Genomic DNA, 26,013 nt, shown 5'->3' with positions numbered 1-26,013 from the left:
CCGCGCGGGGCCAGCGGCGGCGGCCGGCCGCGCTCGGCCGCGCAGCTCCCGGGCGGCTGGGAGCACATGGCAGCTCCTCTGCCGGCTCCTCCCGCTCCCAAACTCCCGGGGCTCCCGCTGCCGCCTGATGCCCGCGGGTCTCCCGTCGCTCTCACCAATCGATCCCCCGCTCCGGGGGTGCTTTGGGGGAAATGCCTTCCCCTCGCAGGCTTCTCACCTGCACACCGAGCCCCTGCCCCTACTCGCTGGCCACCCGGGTAGCCCTGCCGTCCCCGAGGTGACCCGGGCAGGTGGGCAGGGGCTTGAGGTCCCGCCGGGTGGGTGAAGGGTGGTGGGACCGTGCTGCTTGGGCAGGAGCGCGGGGTCTCTGCTGGGTGGGCAGGCTCATGCTGCTGCCTGGTGTTTTGGGGAGCAGAGACAGTTTGGATGAACTCTGCACACTTCACACCCGTGAATGAAGTGCTTGCGCAGAGCGCAGTGTCCGTCTGCCTTATATAAGTGTCTGTTGTGTTAATGAATAATGAAATAAAAATCCCACAGCATCGGAAAGTGTTTGGTTCTAGTATCTCTCTCTCCCCCCCCCCCTTGTTCCCGGTACAGATCGTATTTTGAGGAATATAGAGGAGTACAGCCTTGTCATCCCCACCAGCACCGATTCAGAGGGCAGGTTCCTATCCCACCTGGTGTCTGGACCACCAAAAGCACGCTTCAGAAGAGCTGCAGAGGACTTKCAACATGAAGCGGCAAATGAGCAAATATTTTACAATGTCACTGTTTTTGGACGAGAGTTTCACTTCAGGTTGCGGCCAAACTCCAGGCTTGTCGCCCCTGGAGCAACAGTTGAATGGCAGGAGGACTCCGACGAGACTCACATTGAACCGCTCTATGGGAATTGCCTCTAYGTTGGGGATATCACTGATCTGCCAAATGCTTCGGTTGCTATCAGCAATTGTGATGGGCTGGTAAGTTACTTTGTTATTATATCGAAGATAATTACATTAATTTCCTACAGTATTTAAATATAAAATGTGTGGACTGTCATAAACTCACAGCTCATATGGTAACTGTGAATGCAAATTAACTAATGTTCCCTTGTGTGGGAATAGCTGTGCTGCAGCAGGCACTTTTTGCATACAGTGGCACTAGAAGTTTGGAGCGCATGCTCTGTGTTAGCGCCTCTGTAACAGAGCAGTTCAAGCCAAGATTAATGTTGATTTGTGGTAAAGTTACTTGAGGTACCTGACACTTCAGAAACAGAGGACTGAATGTTGTGTTCTGGGAATCCTTTTCCTCATTTCACTTCCAGTCTGAGAAGGGAAATTTTAGAAGAGTTAATCCTGAATAATAGGCTGGACTGCTCTGTAAACAAATTTGATAGGTAGGATATGTTTTTCCCTTGCAAATTCAATTTGTTCAGAGTCTGTTTTCATGGATCTTTCACTCAGTGGATTTTATTGCTTAATCAAATGATTGATGGAAAGCAGCAAAAGAGTTTGAGTTTTACAAACAAAACAGCTTCCTATGATGTGTTTTGTATGGCTGTGTGTGTTTGAAAGCTTGTTGCAGCTTTCTATTCTGGAGCACATGTTCAGTAATCAAATTAAAACTGTTTGTCCCAGACATCCTAAACGATCATACCATTGTTTGAACAGTAATTACTACGTAGCTGTTTGTGTATTGAGGAAAGGGCAATATTTTTGATAATGAACAGCTAATCTAGCCAAAATTTTCTTGCTATATCTTTTAGAGTTCATAATTTTCAGATTACTTAATTTTAATGCATTCTGTTCTCTGCATAAAAACCCCAGTATGAGTCAATTGTATTCCTATTTATTTAGTCATAGAAAGTTGTTCACTTGCTGTGCCAAGGTAACATGTATGGAGATAACATGTTGGCTAGCTGAGAATGGAAGGGAATCAGATACTTTTCTCTTTACTATYTCCTTTCCTGTGGTTTTTCTTTGCTGTATGCATTCCTGTTTTTAGAAGCGGGTTTTAATGTTGTAATTATTTGATGTGGACTGCTGTCCAAGGGCAGGAGGAATACTGGTGCTGCACAAGAAGAGCAATTCAGGAAGCAGAATTTAAGCTCGCAGACCTGCCTCTCTCGGGGGGAAGCAGGAGTACTTTGGTCTCCCTAGAGCTAGCACAGATCATTTTGCAGAAGACAAAATTCCTTTGCTCTGGGCAGTGCAGAGCTGAGGTGGAGCCAGTGCTCTTCTTCCTTGTTCATTTGTGCTGCAAGGTGGAGGAAAAGCCTGTGATGGCTGCTGCCTGACTTGTGCTGGCTCTTCCCATCAGCACAGGTGACAGGCATGGAGGAAGCTTTTTCCTTCTTCCACCCAGTATTACCTAGAGCATGGACTCCTTCTATCTGGAGAAGAGAATTATGATAAAATATAACAACAGTTAGACCAAAGTATGGATGAAGGCTCTGAAGGTTCAAGGACTCGTGTTGCATGTGTAAATGACAAAATGTTTCTAAAATGCTCTCCTTTTCACAGTTGTAACTTCATAAATGCRAAGGAACAAAGCCAGGCCTCTACTCAATGGCACTCATAAATGACTCGAATTGAGAAARCTGCCCAGTTTTCTAGTCTTGTTAGCTGAGATGACTTAGACAAAATGCTATTAACTGACCCGCAATGACCGATTGCTACAGAATCACGTTGAAGAGCATCATGGAAGTGCTGGCATTGTGTTCAGTGGTAGCCTTACTTAAACCTTTGCTGGAGTTGACACGTTTGTAGCTCAGGGTTAGCCACTCTATGCAGTCAGCTGCTGTTTATGTCTTCAGTGATTTAAACTGCTTTTTTTCCTGAATATTTGTTGTGTTTCTGTCATGTAAATAGTCCTAAGTGACAAACTTGTTGCAAACAGAAAAATAATGATGATAACCAGATAAGYCTCAGCAGAAGTAGAAAGCAGATAGAGGTAGGGCCACTTGAATTTCCAGTTAACTCAATGAGAAGGCTTGTATTAATTTCTTAAGATGATAAAATATCACAATATTTTAGGATAGGCAATTCTGAATTTTAGGTTTGAACCAGCATCCGCAGCTTATGTGCCTACAAGAATGCCTGCAGCGTTCTTGTTTTTGTTGTCTGTTAGTAACAGGAGAAGCGGGAGAAGATTTGGTCTACTCCATGAGTATAATACTGATAGCCACCAWATTCTAATCTGGATGTAGTGATGGTTTTTTGATGGCACTGCAAATTCTCTGACTCTGSTAATACATTTAGAAACTATTTATTTCATTGAGTATCTACATTGTAAATGYTAAAGGACAGAGACCATGTTCGTTTTTACCCGTGTCATTGAAACCTTACTGCAGGAAGCATTACCTCAATACCTTTAAGCATCTGGCCGTAATGATTTCCCTGAGATGGTGCAGTAAATCTGTTGTGGAACAACAAATTGAACTCCAGTCCCTTGGGTGCTRTGTTCCATCTCTGCCCATTCCCTCCTTCTAGGTTTCCTTTTTTTGCAAAGGAAAGTTAAAATCAGGTATAAACAGAATTACACAAAGTCCAAGAAAAGGTAACAGCAGTTTCCCAACTTGTGCTAGTTCCTGGGCAGCAATAATGAGCAATTAACACGCTGAAGTTATCACTGCACTTTACTATCTCTCAGTTTATGTTTTTATTTCTTGTGTCTGAAGGGAGTATTGGAGGGTTTCTTAAGCACCGTATTGCTAGGAAGATTCAGAGATCACTGTGCTGTATATTGTTCTCAGGTTTATTGGTATTTCAGATATGAATGAAGACATGAAGGCTATCAAATACTTTGGCATATCTGTTTTTTTCTCCACACCTACTTTACTTCAATGGAGAAATTCAGTTGTCTCATACATTTTCTTTCAGCTGCCTAGTGGTACAAGTGCCACGGCCAATGGTCTTGGCCTCTTCTTAACGTATCTCGAGTGTTTCTGTCTCCTTTTCTAGGTTATTTTGGAGAAAAGGGACTACGGAATGCTCTGACAATTGTTAGCGTTTGTTATATGCTTGCTTCATTTAATGCCTCGTATTTTCAGAGTGCTTGCTTTTGAAAGTGGTTTGACATCTGTCTGTGCTTCCAGCTTTTGCATACAGACATTAACGTTGAAATTATGTGGTAAGGTTGAAGTAATATGTTTGAATTCAAGTTTCATAGTTGATTTTACATTGCAAACTTTTGTTGACCGAATCTAGTTTAAGTTGGTGAATGCATCTGCCACCTTGTCAATTTTTGGTGTTATTTCCTCTGAACATCCCCTTTGGTTTGCACATTACTGCCAAATGTGTCTTATTTTCCAGCTATTGTCAGAGAAGACTCTGTCTGGTGTTGTTGGTATGGCCAAAGCAAAAAGTTGTTGGAATGGATTTCTATGAAAATAGTAGATCTGCGAACAGATTCTTGAACTTTACTATAAATGCTGAAAGTTTTTAATCTGCAATCATTCTAAAAAAATAAAAAGTACACGCGTATATATAGGATGCATATATTCAGTTATCACTGGTGCTAACTGAAGTTATATACAGTTATGTTGGGGCCTCCCAGTTTTCTGTGGTAGAAATCAATGACAAAGCTAGTTTTATTGATCTTAAAATTGTCAGAGGCAGATGAAGAGAACTTCTAAAGTATGCAATCTGCATGTGTTTTCATGGCTGAAATGAGTCTTTGGAGATCATGGGAAAGTTAAARCTAATCGATAGCTTTTCTTAGCAGCTCTCTGAACTGTGGATGTGATTTTTACCATGTAAATTTTTTTTGGATAGCTTTCTCACTTAACATAAAAACTCTGTTTGGACAGTTTGGTATCATCTTGGCTGGCCTGGTAGCATTCAAACTAAATTTCCAGTAAGCAGGCAGAACCAACATGGTCAGCTCTCTGTGGCCTGTAGACTGTTGTGGAAGGTTCTGTATTTTGACTATATTCTTGGCGTGTGGCCAGGTCATTACCTTTGGACACTGCTGGAAGCTGAGGGAGCTAGCTAGCTAATCCTGTTCAAGGGCTGGCTGYGAAGGAGAAGTGCTTGGAGGCCGAAATAATGACATGAGACAATAAAGAAGTAGGATTATGGCTGTCCTTTGAGATTATCGCCTGAAGAGGGGCAACTTTGCCAGCACCTGTGAAACAGGCTGCTTTCTTGGGTTTTGTCCTCTTACTTTTGTCAGGACCATCTCTGTGAGGGACTGATTCCTGCTGCTAACGTCCTAGACTTGAAGGTGTTTTGCCATTACATATGTCTCCATGTTGCTCCACAACTTTTTTTTTTTTGAGAAGTTTTGTAATGAGCAATAGCTGAGCAGGGCAAAAGTTATCTTTAGTAGGGTCAGAATTAGTGCAGAGGTTTTTAGTCATGCCTGTGCTTTGTCACAGCGTCCCGTCCGGAGTGAATGCCCTTTCTTCACCCCAGCAGATGAGCCTGCCATTGTAGAACTCTTTGTGTTTCTGGATTCCTTGTTTGATAAATACCTGCACAGTGCTGGAGGCAGGTGTACCAAAAATACCTTCTTCAGGTTGACAAGATGGTAAAACTTGATTGTGGAACTTCGGAGACAAACCCTCGCCCAGCCTCTTCGTAGCGTTCCTAGACTGTGGGGGAGAGCGTGTGCACAAGCAGATACACAGAGAGAAACACAATATGAACAGCACGTCTGGTATGGATAATAAACACACGATTAAATTAGACGTCCGAAGCCTCAGTGCAGAATCAAACCACATGCTAGGATCCTGAAGATTGAGGACAACAGCTTCAGGTTAAAAAAGTCGATATGACCTAGCCCCCACTGAAACAAATAGAGGAACATCAGCTTCAATAACATAATATGATGTTTTGAGCTCTGCTTCATTAGCATAATCTTCTTCCTCTGTTTTTAATTAAAATATCATCTGTCTAAAGYGTCCACTACACTGTCATTAAGTGGGAAATTGTCAGGAATGGAGATACAGAAATAAACTATTGAGGCYATTTATGGTTGTGTGTTTTCTTACGGAACTGTAAGCCTTACACTTCATGGATTCTGTCTTGGGGTACTCAGCCATACCCACCATGTTAGTATAACTGACATAAGCGCTTCTTCTCACGTGTTAAGCTCAGCAGGGCTTGCTGTACAGCATTTCAGACTGTACTGTATTCTGCAATAACCCTCACAAGCCATTTGAGAGAAGCCTGTTGGCTGGCTGCTTGCCCAAATGCTGTTTCTTCTAGAAATGCTCGGGAAGCCAGCAGTGCTTTTCAGACTCTTGCCTAATGCTCGTAGTATCTGTAGTCCTAGGCTCATCTGGGTGGGTTCCTACACTCACTTTACTAGGCAGTCATAGATCTTCAGGAATTGGCTTGTGCTTTGATTATAATCGTAAGTGCATGTCTGCCAAATGTCCCAAGATTTTGCTATTTATTATTTGTATTAGTTGTATTTTCTTTACAGTTTTAAATTCAGGTAATGTATTTTCTTTACAGTTTTAAATTCAGGTAATGGAATGTTCTTGTTTTCTACAGTCTTTAGATTGCAGGGGAGTATTCATACAATCTTATTTTAGGTATCTAACGTAAATTCTAAATTTTTTGAGCCTGGGTTCCAAATTCAGTCAGTGGCATTTCTTGACAATTCAACCTACCTATGTGAAATGGCCACCTTTCTCCTTCCTGTGTATTTTCCCCCATTCTCCCCGACRTATTCTCTGTATTCCTGAAGACATTTAGACACCTGGTGAAATCTATTCCTGTAGCGTAATCCTGCTTAACTTTGAGCATATGCTTGAGCTCTTTGAAGCCAGTGAGTTTTAAGGATGTGTTCTTAAATGCCTTCTTGGTGGAGGGGCCTTCTTGAAACTGGCCACAAAACTTCCACTTGAGCCTGCTGAAGCTAAATCCAGCTCACCTTAGGTAAATCRTGTGGTTTACCTGGTTAAGATGGTGAAGGAGCTGCTCACAATGAATACTCCAGAAGACAAGCATGCTTATGTAACTCTGTTATTTTTCCATTGAGACATCCATCTCCTGCATTCATATGGATTTACARTTTAGTTTTGTGTCTATTTTATCTGGCTTTTGGATTACACTGGTTTGTGATACAGCAAAAAAGCAGAAGTCAAGGTAGCACAGTATTGTCTTCAAAGTCTGATTAGGTCTAGTGCCTGACAGTTAAAACAGATGTTTCTTACAAATAATTCCAGTAATTCTGTTTGTATTCTAAGCTATTAGTGTTTCCATTATGATCATGTTGCATTCATTTTTAGTGGATTAAAATTTGTCAAATATAATCTCTTTGCTTGGGAGAGTTTTTCCGTTAAATTCAAACCAAACCAAACCAAGGTTGTTGTCTGGTTTTTGTGTGATAGCAAAAGAAAAAGTGTGAACTTTTTGCTTTTCAGACAAGTAGAATTGTAACACAGTGTCAGGAAAAATATTAATAATTCCTGTGACACAGTATACAACAAAGTTGAAAAGCTGTTCCGTTTAAGAAAACAGCAGCCCTGGAGAAGGTTAGAAATCTCCATTCACAGACATCGTCTTTTTGAATTCATTTGGTTTCTCTCATGTCTAAGCCAACCATGTAGAGAAATGTTAGCAGAATCGGAGCCTGACTGCACGTCCACATCCATGTGTATGATATAAAGGACAAGCAGTGCCTGACAGAATGCAGTGGAGCTGTTTGAATGTCTAACATTCAAGCATATCTATATATTTTTTCAGGGTAGAGACTGTACTTAGTAATCCATTCCCCAGGTTTCTACTGTCAATGTCCCTGGCCAACTTTAGTGGTTAGACAGCCTCCTTCATTTTCTAAATTGCAGAGGCTTCTCCTTTTAAAAATTATAGCCTGAACACAGAGAATGTAAACACTATGATTCAGTCTCTAACTGGAGTAAATTATCCTCTTTGTGCTGTCCTTAAAAGAGACTCTTCCATCAGTAAGTACTATTTTTCTCTTTGCATCTTCTATGCATGGATCTTCTCACCTACTTTTTATCTGGAAACCAAATAAGTAATTTCCTACATCGTACAGGTGGACACCATCTGGACAGAATATCCTCAGGCAATCAATACTGGTATCTTTGTGGTATGTTGTAAGCCTTTGGATAAAAGATAGGTATTTCCTTATGTCTTATTTGACCTTGTGTTGTATTGTCCTCGTTGTTATAGTATCTCAGCTGTACCATACTCTTTGACCACACAAGAACTAATTTTCCAACCAGAGTATTATATCCTGTACATCCAAGAAAACGTGCTTAATGGTTACTTCTGCTTTCCATTGTGAAAGATCCAAATATAGTAACTAATTTTGATAAGGTCATAATTAGTTTCTAGGGTAAGCAGAACATCTATTTTGAGAAGTCTGTCCCCCTTCAGCTTCCAGAGGTGTGTCCCTTGAATAAACATTACTAGCTCACAGTAGCTAAGTGCTTCCTCATGGTGTGGGAAGGTTTTCCAGTATGCTCTGAGAGTTTAACAGTACAAATTCCTGCAAATGGCAAGGCCTTCCCTCATTTTTAGTTAATTATGTGTATAGTTTTTACTACAGAAAGTTAGAAAATACTTGTTTGCATCAACACAAATTCTAGTTGTTGAATGGAGTAGGACCTTTTCTCTACAGATCATACTGGTATTTTATTTGACTTGCTTCTGAGCAGTTTTTATTAATGGTGACTGTTGCTTTGTAAGCTGGTCATGCCGTTACTTAATTGCATATTCAGCTAGGACACTTCTCATACTGAGTCTGATTAACAAAGAAAATCAGAGAGCAGATCTTCAATTTCTTGTATGGGGCTGTACAAGATTCCATTCCRTTGCTTCCTGTTAATAGCTCCAAGGAGCATGCTGGGTTTTCAGTTCACCTCTTCCCTTTATTGCTTTTGTTCTTCCAAAGTTTCAGTAAGTTCTTTAACACATCACATCTGGTTTCTTTAGCCCCTTTATCTGCCTGTGTTTTAAATTCATCTTTGTTTGCAGAGTCTTGACACAGCAGGTTCCCGGTTTTAATAGTCTGCAAAATGAAAGGCCTACATTTCACATGCTATTTTCAGCACCATTCCATTAAACTGTAACATTGAAAAGAAGACTAYCCTCTTCAAATGCCGAAGAGCACATTGCTTCCTTATAACTACATCGCCATACCCACTATAGATCTTCCAAGTTATTCTCAAGTTGCAAAGTCTTGATGCTTTCCTCAAATCTGGAGCTAGTGGAGACGTAAGTGTGAATCTCAGCATTAATCTTTTTCTTTTAAGTAAATGTTTTCTGTTTAAAGTAGGTGTTTCCCTCAAGAAAAGGAGAAACGTAAGTTTTGTTCCTTAAAGTCTTTAAAACCACTTAAGTTGTCTTTAAGATGTCATTTTAYAGTGCAGATGAGCCTCTCCAGCACCTTGTGTCTAGTGAAGGGGGTAATCCTGGTCCCCACCTGCTCCCTAGGGAGCTCCCTTTCCTCCTCTGCTCCAGCACTGCAGTGGGTCTTACCTCACAGCAGGTAATGAACTTGGCAAAACCCRGGAAAAGCTGCAGACAGTTTAGCTACTTGAACTTGTTCTCCGGAGAATGAGGTGAACCCTTGTGCAGGCAGAAGGGTGAAAGCGAGAAGCCCTCAGCTTGGCTGAAGCTGGTGCCATCTGATAGACTCAAACCCGTTGGAATGAGTCCACTTAGGGGAGATGGACTTGTTGGACTGAACATCTGAAATTGGAACTGCAGTTTTGGACAAACCTATTCTGCTCTGTGGATGATGGTTTTCCATTTTTTACATCTGCAAAGTACAATATTATCACTTTTCTCTTGCTCTGATGAGCTATAAATACAGCTGCTTTAACTTCCTTCCTATTGCTACTCCCTTTACCTTTTTCTGCAGTTTCACCCCTGTGTTTGAATTTCATTGCCCGATCTTTTTTCATTGGCTGCAATTTTTTTCCAACATTTAACCTTTAGCCCAGGGGAACTCAGGGGATGGATTGCAATACATTTTCTACTGAAATTAAGCCTGAAAGCTACTAATCCTGTAAAGAGAAGTCAATTAATATTATTGGTATCCTTGTGGATAAGAACAACTCCTTCWCCCTTTAAGTAGGTAAAGCTAATATAATGCATTTAGGTTATTTCTCTTCACTAGGTACGTTAACTAAGGAGCTGCTGTTATTGCTGTATAATGAAGGTGAACCAAACCATTTGGGAACTATTTCTAAAACATCTTGAAAGTAAAAAAAAATTAGGAAGAAATATCTAGATTGTGGTCAACATTTAAACTGGTCTCTAAAAGCTATAAAAGCAAAACACCTTTCTGAGGTTTTAGGATGGCACAGTGCCGCATCTTGGTATAAGGCCCTGAGTCTTTAAGGGCCTATACCTTTATTAATGTGTTTTCTGATATATTACTTCTGTATGAATAATGAAGTTGACAGGTGTGGAGAAGGAGAAGCTGCATCTCCACTACCAAGCTGGCCAGCAGCATTTCCCAGCTTCCTTTCCTTTACCCAGTCACTTGCAGTGCTTGCAAGAAGTCCCTAAAAGGCAGGGATGATTGAATCTCGTATCCAGCACCACATGTTTTTCCAGGAGCTCTGAATGTAGGTCCCTTAGCCTGCTGATGTGCACGCTTGGCTCTGGTGCTGGGACTCCAGAGACTGAGCGCCTTTTGGAAATCTGGCCCATAGGAGGAGTTTCTTCTTCAAGTTGTCCCAGCGAGCACATGCTTTCTGGCATGCTGCAATGAGTATTGTACTTATTACATGATGGAGAAAGTCAAAATAAGACCCCAGAAGGGAAGTCCAACGGGAGAAAAGGGACTTATTTTCTTGCAAGTTAAAATGTATCAAGAGCAAAAGGTAATAAAAACCCATTCAAGTTTTAATAAAAATAAAGTAAAAATGATAGAATTGGAGGGAGGAAGATGGGAAAACACAGATTTTACTCCAAAGACCACATTTACTAGTGCTTCCCACCATATGCAAAAGATACTTGTCCTAAGTAGATGCATCTTGTGTGTTGTTCTCTCATGGTCAAGTGCCAGTGTCCGTGGCTGTTACATGTGTTGAAGGAGGGATCTGTTTGCAGGACAGAGCCCATAGYTTGGAAATGGGAAAAGAGCTTACAAAAGCTGCTGAAAACTAACTAAGGATAGGTGGCAGCACAGGCTGTGGTAACTGTTTTAATGGTGGTTTTATTTGTTTTAAGTCATGGCTTTTGGGTAAATCAGGTCCATCCAACTCATATGCAGAAGAATCACTTCTTGATTCTTCAGAATGTTAATATTGCTAGGCTCYTTTTTTCCCCCAAGCAGAAGAACTGTGGAAGGAATGTGAGAGATGCTGTTTGGAAAGCGTTCTGCACACCAGAATGTATTTAAAAAACAGTCTTTGAGAAATAAATCACTACCTGATGATGAAGATAGCTTAGCTGGGCCAAGAGTCTTTCATGTGCCAACACTCTCACACGTGACAGAATTTATATTGGAAGCTGGCAGTTTTCAAGCCTGCAAGGCTGAAGATGCCTAAAAATTTTCTTAAACGAAATAAATAATAGCTAGATAAAAATATGGCTTTGGAACTTAACAAACTACTTCCCTATAGAACACTGTGAACCTACCTAAAGGTCACAATCTTTTACTTAATGCAAACAAAAAAAAGCAGAAGCACAAATTTTACATCACCGTAGTTCAAAACCAATAAAGTGCTTAGGGTTGAAAAAGTTTTAGGAGTGAATTTGGATTGATTTCTGATTTATAACAAAGCTTGAAATCAGAATTTCATAATAGTCTTAGTTTTCATTGTGAAAATGGCTGATCCAGCATTCATCAGTAAACCAAAGTACTAATCCTCAAATAAATACTGGAGATATCCCGCAATATTAAATTTTTTGGCAGAGTTATGGCATATTAAGGCTGACATGAGCAGTAAGTGTAAAAATGTGATYAATCAAAGACTGACTTACCACTGCTGAAGAGAAATATGAAATTYAATCTGAACAAGCAATGGACAGGCAAAGAGAGAAAGGGGAATTTACAGGATGTTTTGCATTCTTTGAAACTTGTCAGTAGGGAAGGGTAGKGAATTTACTGTGAAAATACAGTTGTTACACAGTGAACTCACTGCAGTCAAATTAGGGCCAACAGTAATCATAAACATCTAMAACACAGTAAAAGTACTGCACCTATGAAAATATAGTGTAGCCTTACATTTCTCTAAAAAGAGAATCACACAGAAAAAAATAGATCCATATCAATTTTTATGTTGTGGTACAGCATCATGTTGCATAACAGCCTGGGAAGTCCCATTGCAATTACCTGATCTCTGGGTTTGACCCAAAGGTGTTGGAGTTGGTGTGTTTAGTTTCACTGGCTTCATTGGGCTTTGTGTGGRTTGGCTGGTTAGCAAAGAATTTGGTCTAGAGGTAGGCGATGGTCTCTTCTGGGGCGTAACCTTGTCTTTTGCCTTGTTCTCTTTCCCGAGCTGTGGTGGTGGTGGGGAGGCAGATGAGGACGAGAGGGTCAAGCACAGCTCTTCGCGTTGCTGTTTATTCCCCATATGCTGGGTAGCACAGGACAGAACTGCATGCTTCTAAAATTAAAATAGCTCTAATAAAGCTTCTTCCCCTTCTGCCTCACACCACATCCCTACCACAGAAGAAGTGATGCATTAACGGGGGATGAGGGCTCAGGAGAAACCCTCCTCTGGCTCACGCCAGGAGGATGAGGCAATTCCAGCTGCCTTGAATTTGCAGGCTCATTCTGCCAGCTCTTCTGTCTCTTTCTGCCTGTGAAGATGGTGCTGGAAAGGAGAAAGTCCTTCCTGCTTTCTGAGACTGTCCCTGTTTGCTTCTGCACTGCTGGAGTTGTGGTGTGGTGTGGTGGGGTCATGCGGAGAGAAGCTCCCAGGAGTAGAATGGAAATTTCTGAAATGCAGGGCTGTGCCTACCTCAGATTAGCTCTGGCCTCAATACAACTAGCATTGCTTGCRAAGAGAAAAATGCCCCAAAACACCAAACCTCCCAAGCCCAAAAAACAGATCGTGAGAGAACGACAGGAGGAAAACTCTTAACTGCACATCTGCTCAACAGGCTTTTGTGATAATTCAGCAAGAGCTAATTGAAACTCCCAGATCCCAAATACATTTCCAACCGAATGGGAGTTTACTTTCTCTGATGCAATCTCCTCTCAACCTTCCRTTGCTCCTCTTGGAGGTTCTTGGAGGAACCACCTCTTGGGTGGTTCAAATTCCAATGATCTGTTATTAGATGGAATAATTACAAATAGAGACTATGCAGTTATAGGAATCCAAACCTCTACTATTATTCATCATCATATCTTCATGGATTTTTGGGAGCTCTGTCAGTTTGCATTAGGATCTGGCCTTATGTAATTAGATGTCTCACTCTTCYAGTAACATGCCCTCTCCTGACAGTCTGAATTGCAGACTATTATGATTTGTTAAGAGAAGGAGGCAGCAGAACATGTAAAATCTGTGAATGCATATAAGCTATTGGCATTAGACTTGGCAAAGTAATGAATTCAGGATTTGTGTACGTATTTGGGAACAGCAAAATGCATTTGAAGAGGAGATCAGTGATCTCAGCATCTCTGAGGTTCTTAGAGCCCTTGGTCAGGCAAYGGGCAGGTGGGTTAAAGAGATGGCTGCGAGTGCTGCTGGTTCTCGTGCAAACCTTTGGGCTCACTGAAGACCTAGTGGCTTTCTTYTGCCTCTGAATTACCAGTCTGATGTAATTTTAGTGACATTTTCATGTTACCATGCAAGCCAGTAGAAATCATGACACCGCAGGCAAAACTGTTGAATAAATACAATGTTAATAATGTGAAATTCGCCCCTGGTGGATATGCTGGAGGCCTTTGAAGGGTTCAGCTGCTTTCTGCAATTTTGTGCTCTTTTGGAATGAGTGGAAGAGGTGTTTGCTTTAACTTGTGGATTTAAAAAATGTTGTACCTAGTTAACATATTTATAGTGTACGTACAGAATGAACTCTGTGCAGTCTTTAACCTGAGGATATAATTTTGGAATATTGAATCGCTGCTTGCAAATACTTTGGTACAGTCTAGCTATCCCCTGTGGGAACCATAGGGCTTTTTTTTCTCTTTTCATTTTATATTTGTTTATTTTAAGACCACTTTTCAAACTTAATCCTCTTTATATCTCTTCCACACCACTGATTGCATTGCTTTGACTTAATACAATGTCAACATTTGCAAGGAGTCTACTAAGTTCTTAAGTTTTAATTTCAATTTTTCATTAGGACATTACCACCTTAATTGAAAAGGCAGAGTCACAGACCCAACCTCATATATTCAGGCTGCTTTGTGGCCTGTATGCCATGGGTGACAAACTGTGAGATGCTTTGAAATATCATTGGGAAGACTGATGAAGACAGATTGACACCCCCCCTCCCCGTCTCCCTTGAGGAAGTTCTGATCTTTGGTAGGCTGCTCTAGGGAGGAGTTGGCAGCACTCGTGGAGGGCAACTAAATGTGGATTGCAAAGTACTGAAACATTTTATCAAGCTAGAAACTCAGAGAGGTTTTGAAATTGCATTGAGGTGCTTCAGTGGAGTTGCACTTCAACTACATCTAATTAGAAGAAGGTGACCTTGCAACTTCGCTGGTGATGGTGCAGTACTGTGAGGGAGCGACAGAAGCAGACAGYGCGCACCCTGTCATACAGCAGCCCGTTTGGCTCCGTGCTTCCTTGTCAGCCTTTTGGCCAGCCTTTTAAAAAAGCACTAAATGAAGTTCTGTTACAGTTCAGGATCTTTCGGTGAGCTGCCTAGTGACTGCTGCCCTGGGTGTTCTGTCGTACCGATCAGAAAAACCCCACCACCRCTTGCATTGCCCGCAGGAGGAGTACCGGATGCCTGAAGTTTGGTGTGAAGATCCTATTGCTGTTCTGTAGCTGGTTTCTGTAAAGTTYATTAGCATCCACACAAATTGGCTCTGTCCCTGTTTCCCAGCCTTGTAATGTCGTGGCACTGGGGCAGAGCAGGGAGACAGAAGTGGTAGACAGCCACCTTTGGGCCGAACCCTTCAGGTATTGATTATAGCTCAGACCACTGTGAACCTGGCTTAGTCCCTAATAAAGAGGTGGGTTTGTTGTTTGTTTTTTGTTTTTTTTTTTCTGTTCCTGGACTTACTTATCTGCTGCATTTGGCCACAGATTCAGAGGGCAGCTACAAAAACCGATGCAGCCAATTCTAGGAAAGGACTTAACCCTGTAAAGAGTACTCCATKGTTAATCCAATATATTATTTGTAATTTTTGGTGCTTCTGGAAACACGAAAGCACTTGGCAGTGCCAGAGGGCAGCGCGTTGCACCGGCCAGACTAGCCCTAGTACTTGTGTTTTTGTGTGGAGGCATCTTTCTCACTGCGATGTTTTCTCCAAAGCCAATTGTAGGTGATGGCCGAGTCTGTGGGCTCTCGCTTGCTGCCTTCCCAGAGCCAGGGTCCTTCTCTGCGTCGTTCCTTTGCTGAGGAATGCGGAGCAAATGGTCATCTTTGAAATGAGTGCCAAGAGGCAGTTGATGTGCTCCACCACAGCCAAAGGGTTTGAATCCCAAAGCTGCACAGATTGTTCTAATGTCTCGCTCCCCACAGGCTACTACTGAGCTGGTGCACAGTGCCGCTCTCCTTTTCAAGGGATGGAAATACTTCCTTCACTGGAGAAGAATGCACTGTGGTTCCTGTGGAGAAGGATAGTGTTCCGAGCATTGAGAAAACTGTGTGTCTGTGTGTGTTTTGGTGGGAAAGCGAGGGAAGGGCCATAAAGAAGGCCAAGAGAAAGAACAGTTCGAAACATCTCATCATTATTATCAGGGTGAGATGCTGAGCCTGGCGCTGGAGTGCTGAGGTGCTGCAAACAGCCTTTGAGTGAGCAAAAAATAGTGTATTTCTTGGCTGTTCACAATAAAATCTTTTTTTCCTGCAAATATTCTCCTTTAACAATACCATCCAGAAGGGAGAATAAAGCAAGAAGCGATGTCCCCATTTATCCTCAGTGCCAGCCTGCAGGGCAGGGCTGGAATACTTCTTCCATTTGTGAGCAAGTTGACATTTTTGCACCTCATGAGCAAGTACACGTGACACGACAAGGTGAGTCAGGGCTGCTCAGAAGYGTGGGGCAAATGGAAGCCGAGAGCTGGAGCCGTCAGAGCCCGTCACAACGTTGCAGGTGCACAGKGGGATGCTGCCCTGCAGAGCTGCCCTGCTTGCTCCCACGGCTGGCCGAGGTTCCCTGCTCCAGCCCGCGGGGGATTGATGCACCACATAGCCCCATCCTGAATTCTCTTCCTCCTCTATTAAAATTTAAGCCACTCAGGGCTGGTATTTCTGGCAAATTTCTTTGTAGGGAAAGTTGTCTCCCAGTTTGCTGTGTTGCCACGATGGATTATTGTGAAATAACCCTCCCAACACACAGACCTCCCCAAAGCAGCAGCACAGATTTGATTCTTTTATTTAGGCTTTGGGGAATTTTAAAATGTATTCTGTGATTCTGCGTCCAAGTCAGCATGGGTTGAGTGTGATTCCTGTGGTCAACCTTTGCAATAAGCTTAATGTGTAATGTGCCCATAAGTTAAAATATGCTGCTGTGTAAGAGGTGATGCAGTGGCATGGTGGGGCTGGGTTAATATTGCCAAAATGGATCAGAGGTATCAGAAGAAGGTTTAATAGCCCTGTTTACATGGCTTCGTTTTGCTTGTTTTGTGGTTCATTAATTTCTGTMGTGAATAGGGCACAGTCTAAGAGCAGAAAGCCTCATCTCTACTGTGTATTATAAAAATAACTGGTACTCTCTCTTCCTAAATTGATTAAAGCGGCTCTGGAAATTCAAGTGTGTATTTATGTGAGACTGACTGCTCCACTGAGCATCTTAATGCCGCAGAATGTAACCCACCGGCTCAGCATTGGATGTCGTCTGGGCAAACAGCCTTAATGGGGTATTCATGTCGGTGATGCCAGCCCAACAGATAGCTGTGTTGGCACAGCAAAGATGTGGTGAACTTTGGTGCCAGAGAAATAACAAGTGCCTGGGGCAGGACATTTTCAGATAACTTTATTGGCAAAACTATTCTTTTGCAGGATGATAGCTTCAGAAAGATGTCAAGTCTTTGGACCTGATCGTGAGGAGGCTTTRTGTAGCAAAGTGCTGCATATATGTTTAAATTCTTTCTGGTACTTCAGTCACATCGGCAAAAAAAAGGTTATCCAGCTGTTTTTATGAGATGTTCAATAATGAGATTTACTTTAAAGCAAGTAAAAACCTTAGGAAGGTTTYAATATTGTACTTTAAAGTATAAGCTTGGTGTATCAATTCTTTTTGCTATGGGTTTTTTATTTGATTCTAATATTAATTCAGGAGTTGGTCCAAAGTCCATTAACATAAATGAAAGGGGGTTTATTGACTTTGATGGGATCTGGATCATGCTGCACTAATTAAATAGTAAAGTATCCATTAGCAATGAAGAAAACAGAAGAGAGGAGAGCCAAATACTGTTGTGRTGAACCCTGTGAAATTAAGTGAACTGTAGCCAAAGTCTCAGTATCTTTATAGATGAACTTTTCCATATATCTTTACCTCTGTCTTTTTAAAATAGGTATAACTGTGGGTTTTTAGATGAACTATATTTATAAAGATTCTTACATTTGTCATGCCTATTTACAGGTTTCAAYAGACACATTTATTCAAAGAAAGTAGTAATAAGAAAAAGATGGAAATTAAGCATGGCAGAATAAAAAGGTGTTAAACAACACTGAAGTCAGGGACCAATAATGTACACTTAATTTGCTTGAATATTTTTGGAAGGCATTTTTGGAAGGCACAGAGTTCCTGGATTCCAAAGAAAAGAGAAACAGTTTTTGGGAGCTATTGGTGCTGAGTAGAAGTAAAGGGGTAGAGTTCATATACTTCATATTTGGAAGRTCTCAATAAAAAAAGATTAAAAAAAATAGAAAAGACTATTGTGGAACTAGCCATAGAATCAATCATGTAGAGACAGATTAAAAATACGTTAATAAGCACTGAATTTGTATGCGCTACTAGATGGATGCAAAAATCATCTGGCATTTTGTACTAAAAAATTGGTTCCTCATTCATTTTGTTGTGATCCATTTTGCCTGACTGGAGCAGKAGCCCTTGAATTCAGTAGTGTACAGCGTTGTTGAGGCACGGTGGTCAAGACAACAGCAAAATGCATTTACAGGCATTTCATGGTGACAGTGAAATCACTGGAAAATAAATAACACCTATTTTAAAAGAGTTGCATATGTTGGAATGCAATTGTAGCTATATCAGTTGAAGTTTTAGAAGAGACTGGCCTCCCATCTATCTGCAGATGCCAGTCGGTATGCCTGACTCCTGAGGTATCTTTGAAAACACAAYCCTAAATTAGAACATTTCTGAAACATCTTTCTGGCGTTGTTTGCTTGCGGATGCATTTACACTGAACAATATTGCTTTCATGCTTGTCCACAGGGTTATTTCCTTTGTCTTCAAGCTTGCTATGATACACTAAGCATCCTTAGCTCTCTCTTAAACCTAGGTATCAAAAAAGAGGTTTTYCCCATCTTCACTGCTTAGTTATTTTTGAAAAAATATTGTCTACAATGAAAAAAAGTTTTTATTAAAGTTACAAACAAAAGTTTTGACAATGACACCATGAAAACTCTGAAGATGCATGTTCTTCATTGATTACATGAGAATGTGTTATATTCTAGAGCTCTTCTGCRTTTATAAGTGTACCTTGTATTTCTATTTTAAAAAATCATGCAGATCCCTTCAAAGTTGAGGTGCAGACTGGAGATTTTCAAGCTGAACTATAGATCTGAAGATTACTGTCACTTTGGTGATAGACAAAATTCCAGAATAAATTAATGTATTTATAAAATAAAATTTCCTTGAATACTCAAAATAAGAAAGAATGAATAAATCTGTCTTAGGTCTAACAATTCAAACTCTTTTGCGCTTCCTAAAATAAAGTTTTTAAAGTGTAATTCCCTTCAYCAGCCTTTTTTAATCTTCATTTTCAAATCCATTGGTTACTTAGTATAGAGTTTCCTGAAAAATTCTCTGGCTATACATTTTATGTGAGGAAGATAATTTGGAAAGGATTTTTTCTTTTGAGAAAATGGGTGGATGGGCACTGTGTCTTCGAAGGTGCCTTTTGATGGAAAGCTATATAAAATCGGTTGTTTAGGAAACTGAAAGTCGTTCTCGTGCCTGTTGAGAATGGCAGGAGGATGAAGCAGAGGAACTCGTCGAGGAAGGATGTCGTTGCACTGTGACACCCTGCTCGAAAGATGTCCCAAGCGGCAGGCATCATCTTGCGGAAGAGACGGGTTATGAAAGGGGGCCAGGCGGAGTTGTTGTAGGCCGCTAGCAGCCACTTGCCTGTATYTGTTGGCCAAGAGAGGCACATGGGTAAGTAAGGCTGGGCAAGGCATGTAGGATTCACTCTTAAAAGAACTCATCTCTCCATTAAAGTAATTTCACAGTTATACATAAGGGCAGTTGCATGGAGAGACCAGCACATGGGAGTATGGAGATGGATTTGCTGTATATGGACCGCAGAAGAAAGTCTTCCCATATAAAATTATTTTTGGTTCTGAGGAGATGGAAACAATCTGCAGCATAATGTAAATGCTTTCATCACATTTGGCTTCATTGTTTCTGCGTTAAAATGTTTTTCTCTGAGAACAAACGACAAACTAATTTTTTCCCTCCTCAAACCTAATTTGGCAACTGTTGGGCCAAGTTTCTTTTCCCTTTTTTAATGTTAAATGTTGCCGTATGTTCCAGGCAATACAGTGTGTTTCCATAGCAACCTCTTCTTGTGTCTTGAACTTGTCAGCATCAACATACTCCGTTTAAAACTACAACGCTTTCCCACATACTGCTACCTCCTTGGACCGCAGCGACTTGCCAAAATCTGGGTCCTTGCAGACAGCCGGAGCTGGGGCCGGGAGGTGGAGCGAGGGAGCGTTCGCACGCGCGGCTTCTTTACCGAGGCCGTAACAAGTCCCGTTTCCCTGAGCTCGGCATGAACCAAATAGGCGGACCAGGATTTCTGCTCCCAGCAAATAAGTCATTCACTCAACGTCTRACCCAAACCCCGCAGGTTTTTTTCCCAGGGCTGTTTATCTGTGCCTCCTGGGTCTGATTTTCYGCTCGTTACCCAGCTTTTGGGCTGGGTCTCCCTGACTTCTCTCCGCAGGCATCTGCTTCTCCAGCCGGGCTGCGTTCGGCAGAGCAGATGGTGCCAGGCCTCTGCTCTGGACGCTGATGTGCACCAGAGCTCCCGCTGCTGCTCTCCGCTGCTCGGCTGTTCCTTCCTTTTAGCCCAGTGAACGATGAACCCTTTTCAGGTTAAGCACAGCCTAATCCAACTGACAGTGTATTTGCAAAATATTTAAGAAATAATGAGAAAGGAGAATGGAGAAGACCTAGTCAGCCGGGAGGGAATTTGCAGGATGGCATTCCCGCGAATGGTGACGTGGCCAGATGGAAGTATAAAACTTCCTGTTGTAGGTAGGAGGGAGCACTAATAGGATACTATGAGATGTGTTTTTACTATCTTCTTTCTTCTGTATCATGGTTTGGCTGCTGAATTGAGCTTTTAAAAAAATACATTTGCAGGCATGGGCAACCTGCCAAAAATGTGACTAATAAAAAAACTGCCTATTGATCTCTTTTTAAAGCCTATCTTAACATGGCTCTTTGAAAGATGGTAATCAATTCTCACTGATTGTGATATTTGTATAGACAYGTTCCCGAAGGATAGCTCCATTTGTTCCAAACAAAAGAGCGTGAGAGAGGAACACTGCTCTCCTCTTTGGCTGTCAGTGTATATTTGGATTGATGTTTTATGTGATTACGTAGGAGAGAACTGATCTACCTGGAAGGACTTGTCATGGCCGTTAAGCCCTTACTCCGATGGTGTATCTCCACGTTAAAATCAAAAGAGGTTAACTGCTTGCTGTGTCTTGATTTGTGACTGTACGTGGCTTGGAGCAGGGGAATCCCTTCAGGAATGACCCTGCACATTCAGAAAATGCAGGTGTGGATTTTTTCTTCTGTATTTAGTGAAAATGCAAATGAACTGCAGCGACATTTAGTTATTAGGAGTTTTACTGAAGCACCTTGYCCAGTTATTGCTGCTTGCAGGTTAGCTGGTGCGGGGACATCCTGCATCCCACTTGCTGCATTTCCCACGTATGCATGGGAARTGCAGCAACATTTCTGGGAGCTGTAGCACTCCTGTCCTCATCGGAGGTGACTGTATTTCAGGGTAGGGAACTAACCTTTCCCCATGAGACCTGGGAAGAGAGGTGGCACTGTATTGGACATCGATGATTTATCGTCTAGGGMTGAACATGGACTCTTCCCTCCAAAAGCAGAGCAGGTACTGGTGGTGCTGAAGGAGTGACAATGCAACAAAAAGCAGGTGTGAAACTACCCAGACAAGAGTCTGGCCATACGTTAGCRTATCCAGGCATATACTTACATTCCTCTGATGATATCTTTATCAGGAGAGAAAAGAAGTAGATGTTCTTTGAATTTCTCCTGGACKTTCTCAAAAACTAAACTGGTACAGTATGTTCTTGAGCCAGTGCTGTGATCCAGCTGGGATACAGCCAGAGTGACAATAATTTGATACTTTTATTTTGCTAATGAGGAAATGAGTTAATTCATATAAAAATTCTCTTTTTGGAAAAAATAAAACCCTTTTAATCATCTCAGAGATACTGATTTTCAGATAATTTATGTTTTGTCTCTGAACCAACCAAACATTTCATACAAATAACACAAAAACTTTGTGTTTTCTGTATTCCTTAAATCCTGTTTTAGACAAGTGAAAGGRCTTTTCTCCCTTTCAAAGTGCAATTGATTCTCTTGAAATTCTAGGTATGTAAATAAATAGATTGCTCTCTCTTGTTAATTTTCTACATCTTGTGCTCACCATGGCATAATCCAGTAACCACCCCCTCAAATCCTCTTTGGAGGACGGCGAAAGTTCTGTTCTGTTGTCACAGAGGGAATTACTAGGATTCARTATTCCCTTTTTGCCTCTGAGTTGTAATGAACTTTGCCTTTTCTACAGCCTTGTCCTTACATTAACCCTTTCCAAGCATTTGCCTCTTCTTTGGTCTGTCTCTTTATTTCATTTATGCCTTTTCTGCATATGAATCCCCAACTAAATATAAAATYGACAGCTACCATTCCTATTTCTGAGCAAAGGAAATCAGTCCTTCTCCAAAGGACATGCGCGTCTCAGTATTTACCTGTTATCCTTGTGGTTCGGCGGTCCAGGCTGATGCCACACTGCGGTTCCCCGGGTGGCGATGTGGCACGGCAGGTCCTCGCCGGGCTTCGGCTCTGACCTCCTGCGYGCACGGGGAGCACGAAGTCGCAGCCCTTGGAGCTGGGGATGGGATAACGCACAGGGAAGGGGCTTCAGAGGCATCGTGTACACGCTGCTAACTCCTCCCGCGCTGACAGTGTTTTATCTCCCTCTTCTAAGCTTCCCCGGACTATAGATACTGGCTGTCTGGGGAAGAGAGAGATAAAGCTTCTCTCTCTCTGTTTTGTTTTCAGAAAATCAGCTAAAGTAGGAATAAAATGCTAGCTTGGAGAGGTTAGCCCGGCTGTGTGCAGCAATAAGATAAATAGTATTACCTTCACTTACACAAATAAATTTTGCCTCAATTAATTCTGAAATAGAGAATTCCTCAATTATTTGGGCCAGTACAATCGAAAAATAACAGATTTATGTTATGCATAAATATGCATATTTATGCATAACATAAATGCATTTAATGAAAATGCATTTAACAATTTTTTTCCCCCCAAATGTCAAGTTCATGCTCTTCATTTTGTATTTGTGGTTGCCTTCGGTCACTGTGACTTTATTGGTTTTTAGAGAATGCTATCAGAATAATTAAATATTAAGAGAGACTGACAAGGCCTTAAGAGAGCATAAAAGCCCAATTCAGAAATGTGTTTGCATGTGTCCTTAATTTTAATCCCCTGTACCTTATTAAGTACATATTGCTCTTTTCTTTTGGAAAGATGTTAAAGTTTAAGTAAATCGTTTTAGTTTCTGGCTTAAAATTTATGGGAACTACTGGAAAAGAGAGTTTTCCTGGAGTAGTGTGTGTCATTTTATTTCACTATACTTGTAACATTTTGTTGTTTTTTCCAGCTGTTCCAAGTACCTTTTGCGAAAGACAGTTGACCATTTTTGTGGAACTCACAGAAACCGAAGATAAAATAATAATTAAATCTAGGCTGAACACTTTAAATTATTGTATATTTAAAGTCCCTAAAACAAATAYGAAAATGGAATAAATCAGCAAACAGTGCTAATGTATCTCCAGAGCATATGGGAAAGATGGGTAAAATAAGTAAATCTTACTTTCAGTGCTTACAGGGAGCATAATACCATTAAGAAAGGAAAATGTAAAACATGTGATAGCAGCTGCCAGACTAACCACGACACTGAAGCTCTCACGAGAAACCCCCTTTTGAAGCTGCACATAGCCTTGGCCAACACATTCTTTTTGGATTGATGTTTTTTGAGTCCTGGTCTTAGGCCAAAGGTAAATTCTTATGTATGTGGAAACTTTCAGCAAACTCCATTCAATCACTTTTTTAATTCTCTCTCTCAGCAGTGCTCCTGTCGCCATACCACCACTGTATGAGTGATACAACAGCTAAAGGAAGTCTGCTGATCATTAGCTTGTTCTGTAGTGTTTATGGTGATCAGATGAAGCTAGTTTAGTACCTTAAATTGTGAGCAATGAGTATTTGTTGCATATGTTCACAAACATTTTGCTGTGGTCTTTTACCCTCTATTTTTAATATAACMGAGAACATTTATGACCTTAGTGTTTGGTCTCCTGCATGATGCAAACCACAGAATCTACTGTAGTCATGCCTATATCCAGCCTAATAAAGTGTCTGGGACACAAGACACACCTTTTAGGAAAAATAAGAAGATTTTGAAGCTTCCAAAGGTTCTGATGATTTTCTGAACTGCTTCATATCTATCTGCCCACTCTATAAATCCAATCCTAAGTACAAAATTGAGTAGTTACACAGGGAACTGCAAAAGACATATGGACCTAGCGAACAGTGGAACCTTCCACTTGCAAGTGCGGTATGGTCTTAACTTGCTTGACCTTCACTGAGTTTAAACTACCTAACTTAACTCAGAGGTTTTTCATATCTTACTAATTGTTATGTAAGTACTTTGAGTATGTAATCCCAGGCAGCTGGTTTGAGTTTCTGAGCTGCTAGCTGTTGGCACTTGTTGGATCCATGCTGTAGACTCTTTAGCAAGTGAAGGTGAGTTGGGCTTTACTGTCTTCTTCTGTTTTGGTTCCAACCTATTTCAAAGCACTTTGCAATTATTTTAGTGTTTTATCTGTATCTTCCCTGTGCAGTAGCTATGATGAGCATCAGTATTCCAGAAAAGAGAGCGATATTGAACAAAGACTTTGAAGTGGCCAGAACTCTTGTGTGAGGTACCATGAACTGGTTAGACAACTGAAGAAGTTCTAAATTACGTTTCTAGTGCTGTTTAAAGATGATTTTCAATTTTACTCAGACTGGCTTGGTTGAAACACATTCACTTGTGGTTTTCTGGTTTGAGGTAGAGATTTCAGAGCTGTTTTCAATTGCAGCTTTACTTGGGTGACTTGAAACTTCAGTGTTGTCTTTCTATTGCATGTGCATTTTCCTGTCCTCTTCTCTGAGGAGCTTCCCAGAGATTCGTAATGGTTCTGCATCATCAGTGGAGAACGCTTTTGCGGTTGGGCTTTTTGATCTTTTTCATTTCTTTAGGCTTTTCTTGGCCAGCTGTTAGCCTTAGGTGCTCAGCTGTTCTAACCAGGCAAGAGTGGTGGCTGCAGAATAGATCAGTTTAGGATGCCTGATAATCTTAATTGTGTATGAAGCTGAATCTAAATAATCAATTACTTGCTGTGACTTATTTAATTTCACTCATCTTGTTCTCTCCTGAGGGTTTATAAGGTATTCATACCACATTTTTGCCTTATTAAGTTAACTTTCCCTTTTCTAGGGAGATATATATCAAACTACAGAGTTTTAAATGAAGATTACAGTATTATTGGCATGTGTGCCTCACTTTTATTAGAATGCGCATTAGTGGAACATTTGCTGATAAAACTGCGTGATAAAATGCTATCAGTTCTGAAGGGAGACCAAAAAACTAAACGGAGTTGTTGGGAGACAAAGCTGACCACCAAAAGAGTTTGAACTCTGCTGTAATCTAGGTTTCCATTTATTGAATTGATAATAGCAGATAAAGAATGATCTCTTCTTTAACCTAGTGATGTGGAGTTTCATATTTTTGGAGTACTAGAATCAGACTTTTCAAGTTYTGAAGAAACAAAGGCTGTATTTTGGTTTGACTGGAGGCCTTGGAGGTTTTTATAAAAGACTGAGAGCCTTTTAATCTAAAGAAATAAATGATATGTTTCTGCTTGCTGAATACAGAAAGACAAATTTACTGTTTTTTCTTTGCTTGGTTTTGGGGATTTTTTTTTTTTTTTGAGTGCTTGTCTGTTAAAGGCTGTAATTGGCTGTGGAGAAGGCCTTTTACTTGTGTTTCCCAGTCATGGATGTCTGCACTTATCTCATTCTTGGCATCCTCCCATTTCAAAGTAAGACGTGGCAGTAAAGTATTCTGAGGCTGTGCCAAAGAGCAGATTGTTGTAGGGGGAAAAAAAGTATTTCTTATATGTTATGCTGAACTCCTAAGCTTCTGAGGAATTAGGCTAACACAGTTTCCCTATAACATTAAAGGAAGAAGGTAGTTACCACCCCAGTAACAAGTTTGGTGGTGCCTTTGAGTCCAACAAATACGTGTGCAGGAAGAGAAACTCTGGTCTGTATGGCTTTACCTGTCCACTTTGCAGAACTTGGCTTGGCAGTAGCTAAGGGAAGCAGAGAGACGTCTGAGCTTGCCTCCAAGGGGTCTGGTTTCCTTGACTCTGAAAYGGTGTGAGAGCTGGTGTGAGC

The 26,013-nt window shown here is 41.2% G+C and overlaps 1 protein-coding gene across 1 annotated transcript in view; it reads left to right on the top strand.

Moving 5' to 3' along the window:
• Positions 1–127: 127 nt before the first annotated feature.
• The window catches only part of ADAMTS2 (ADAM metallopeptidase with thrombospondin type 1 motif 2), a 186,529-nt gene continuing 160,643 nt past the window's right edge, over positions 128–26,013 (top strand). Inside the window, exons 1-2 of the mRNA XM_085312680.1 lie at positions 128–290; positions 601–962. Of these exons, the coding sequence (XP_085168806.1) occupies positions 128–290; positions 601–962 (525 nt within the window). The remainder of the gene's footprint in view (positions 291–600; positions 963–26,013) is intronic.

The sequence above is a fragment of the Rhea americana genome, unplaced genomic scaffold (assembly GCF_003343005.1).
Source record: "Rhea americana isolate MKP2758 unplaced genomic scaffold, rheAme1 scaffold_37, whole genome shotgun sequence".
Classification (NCBI taxonomy): Eukaryota; Metazoa; Chordata; class Aves; order Rheiformes; family Rheidae; genus Rhea; species Rhea americana.
The sequence above is the reverse complement of the archived record's forward strand: the minus strand, read 5'-3'. Positions and strand labels throughout refer to the sequence as shown.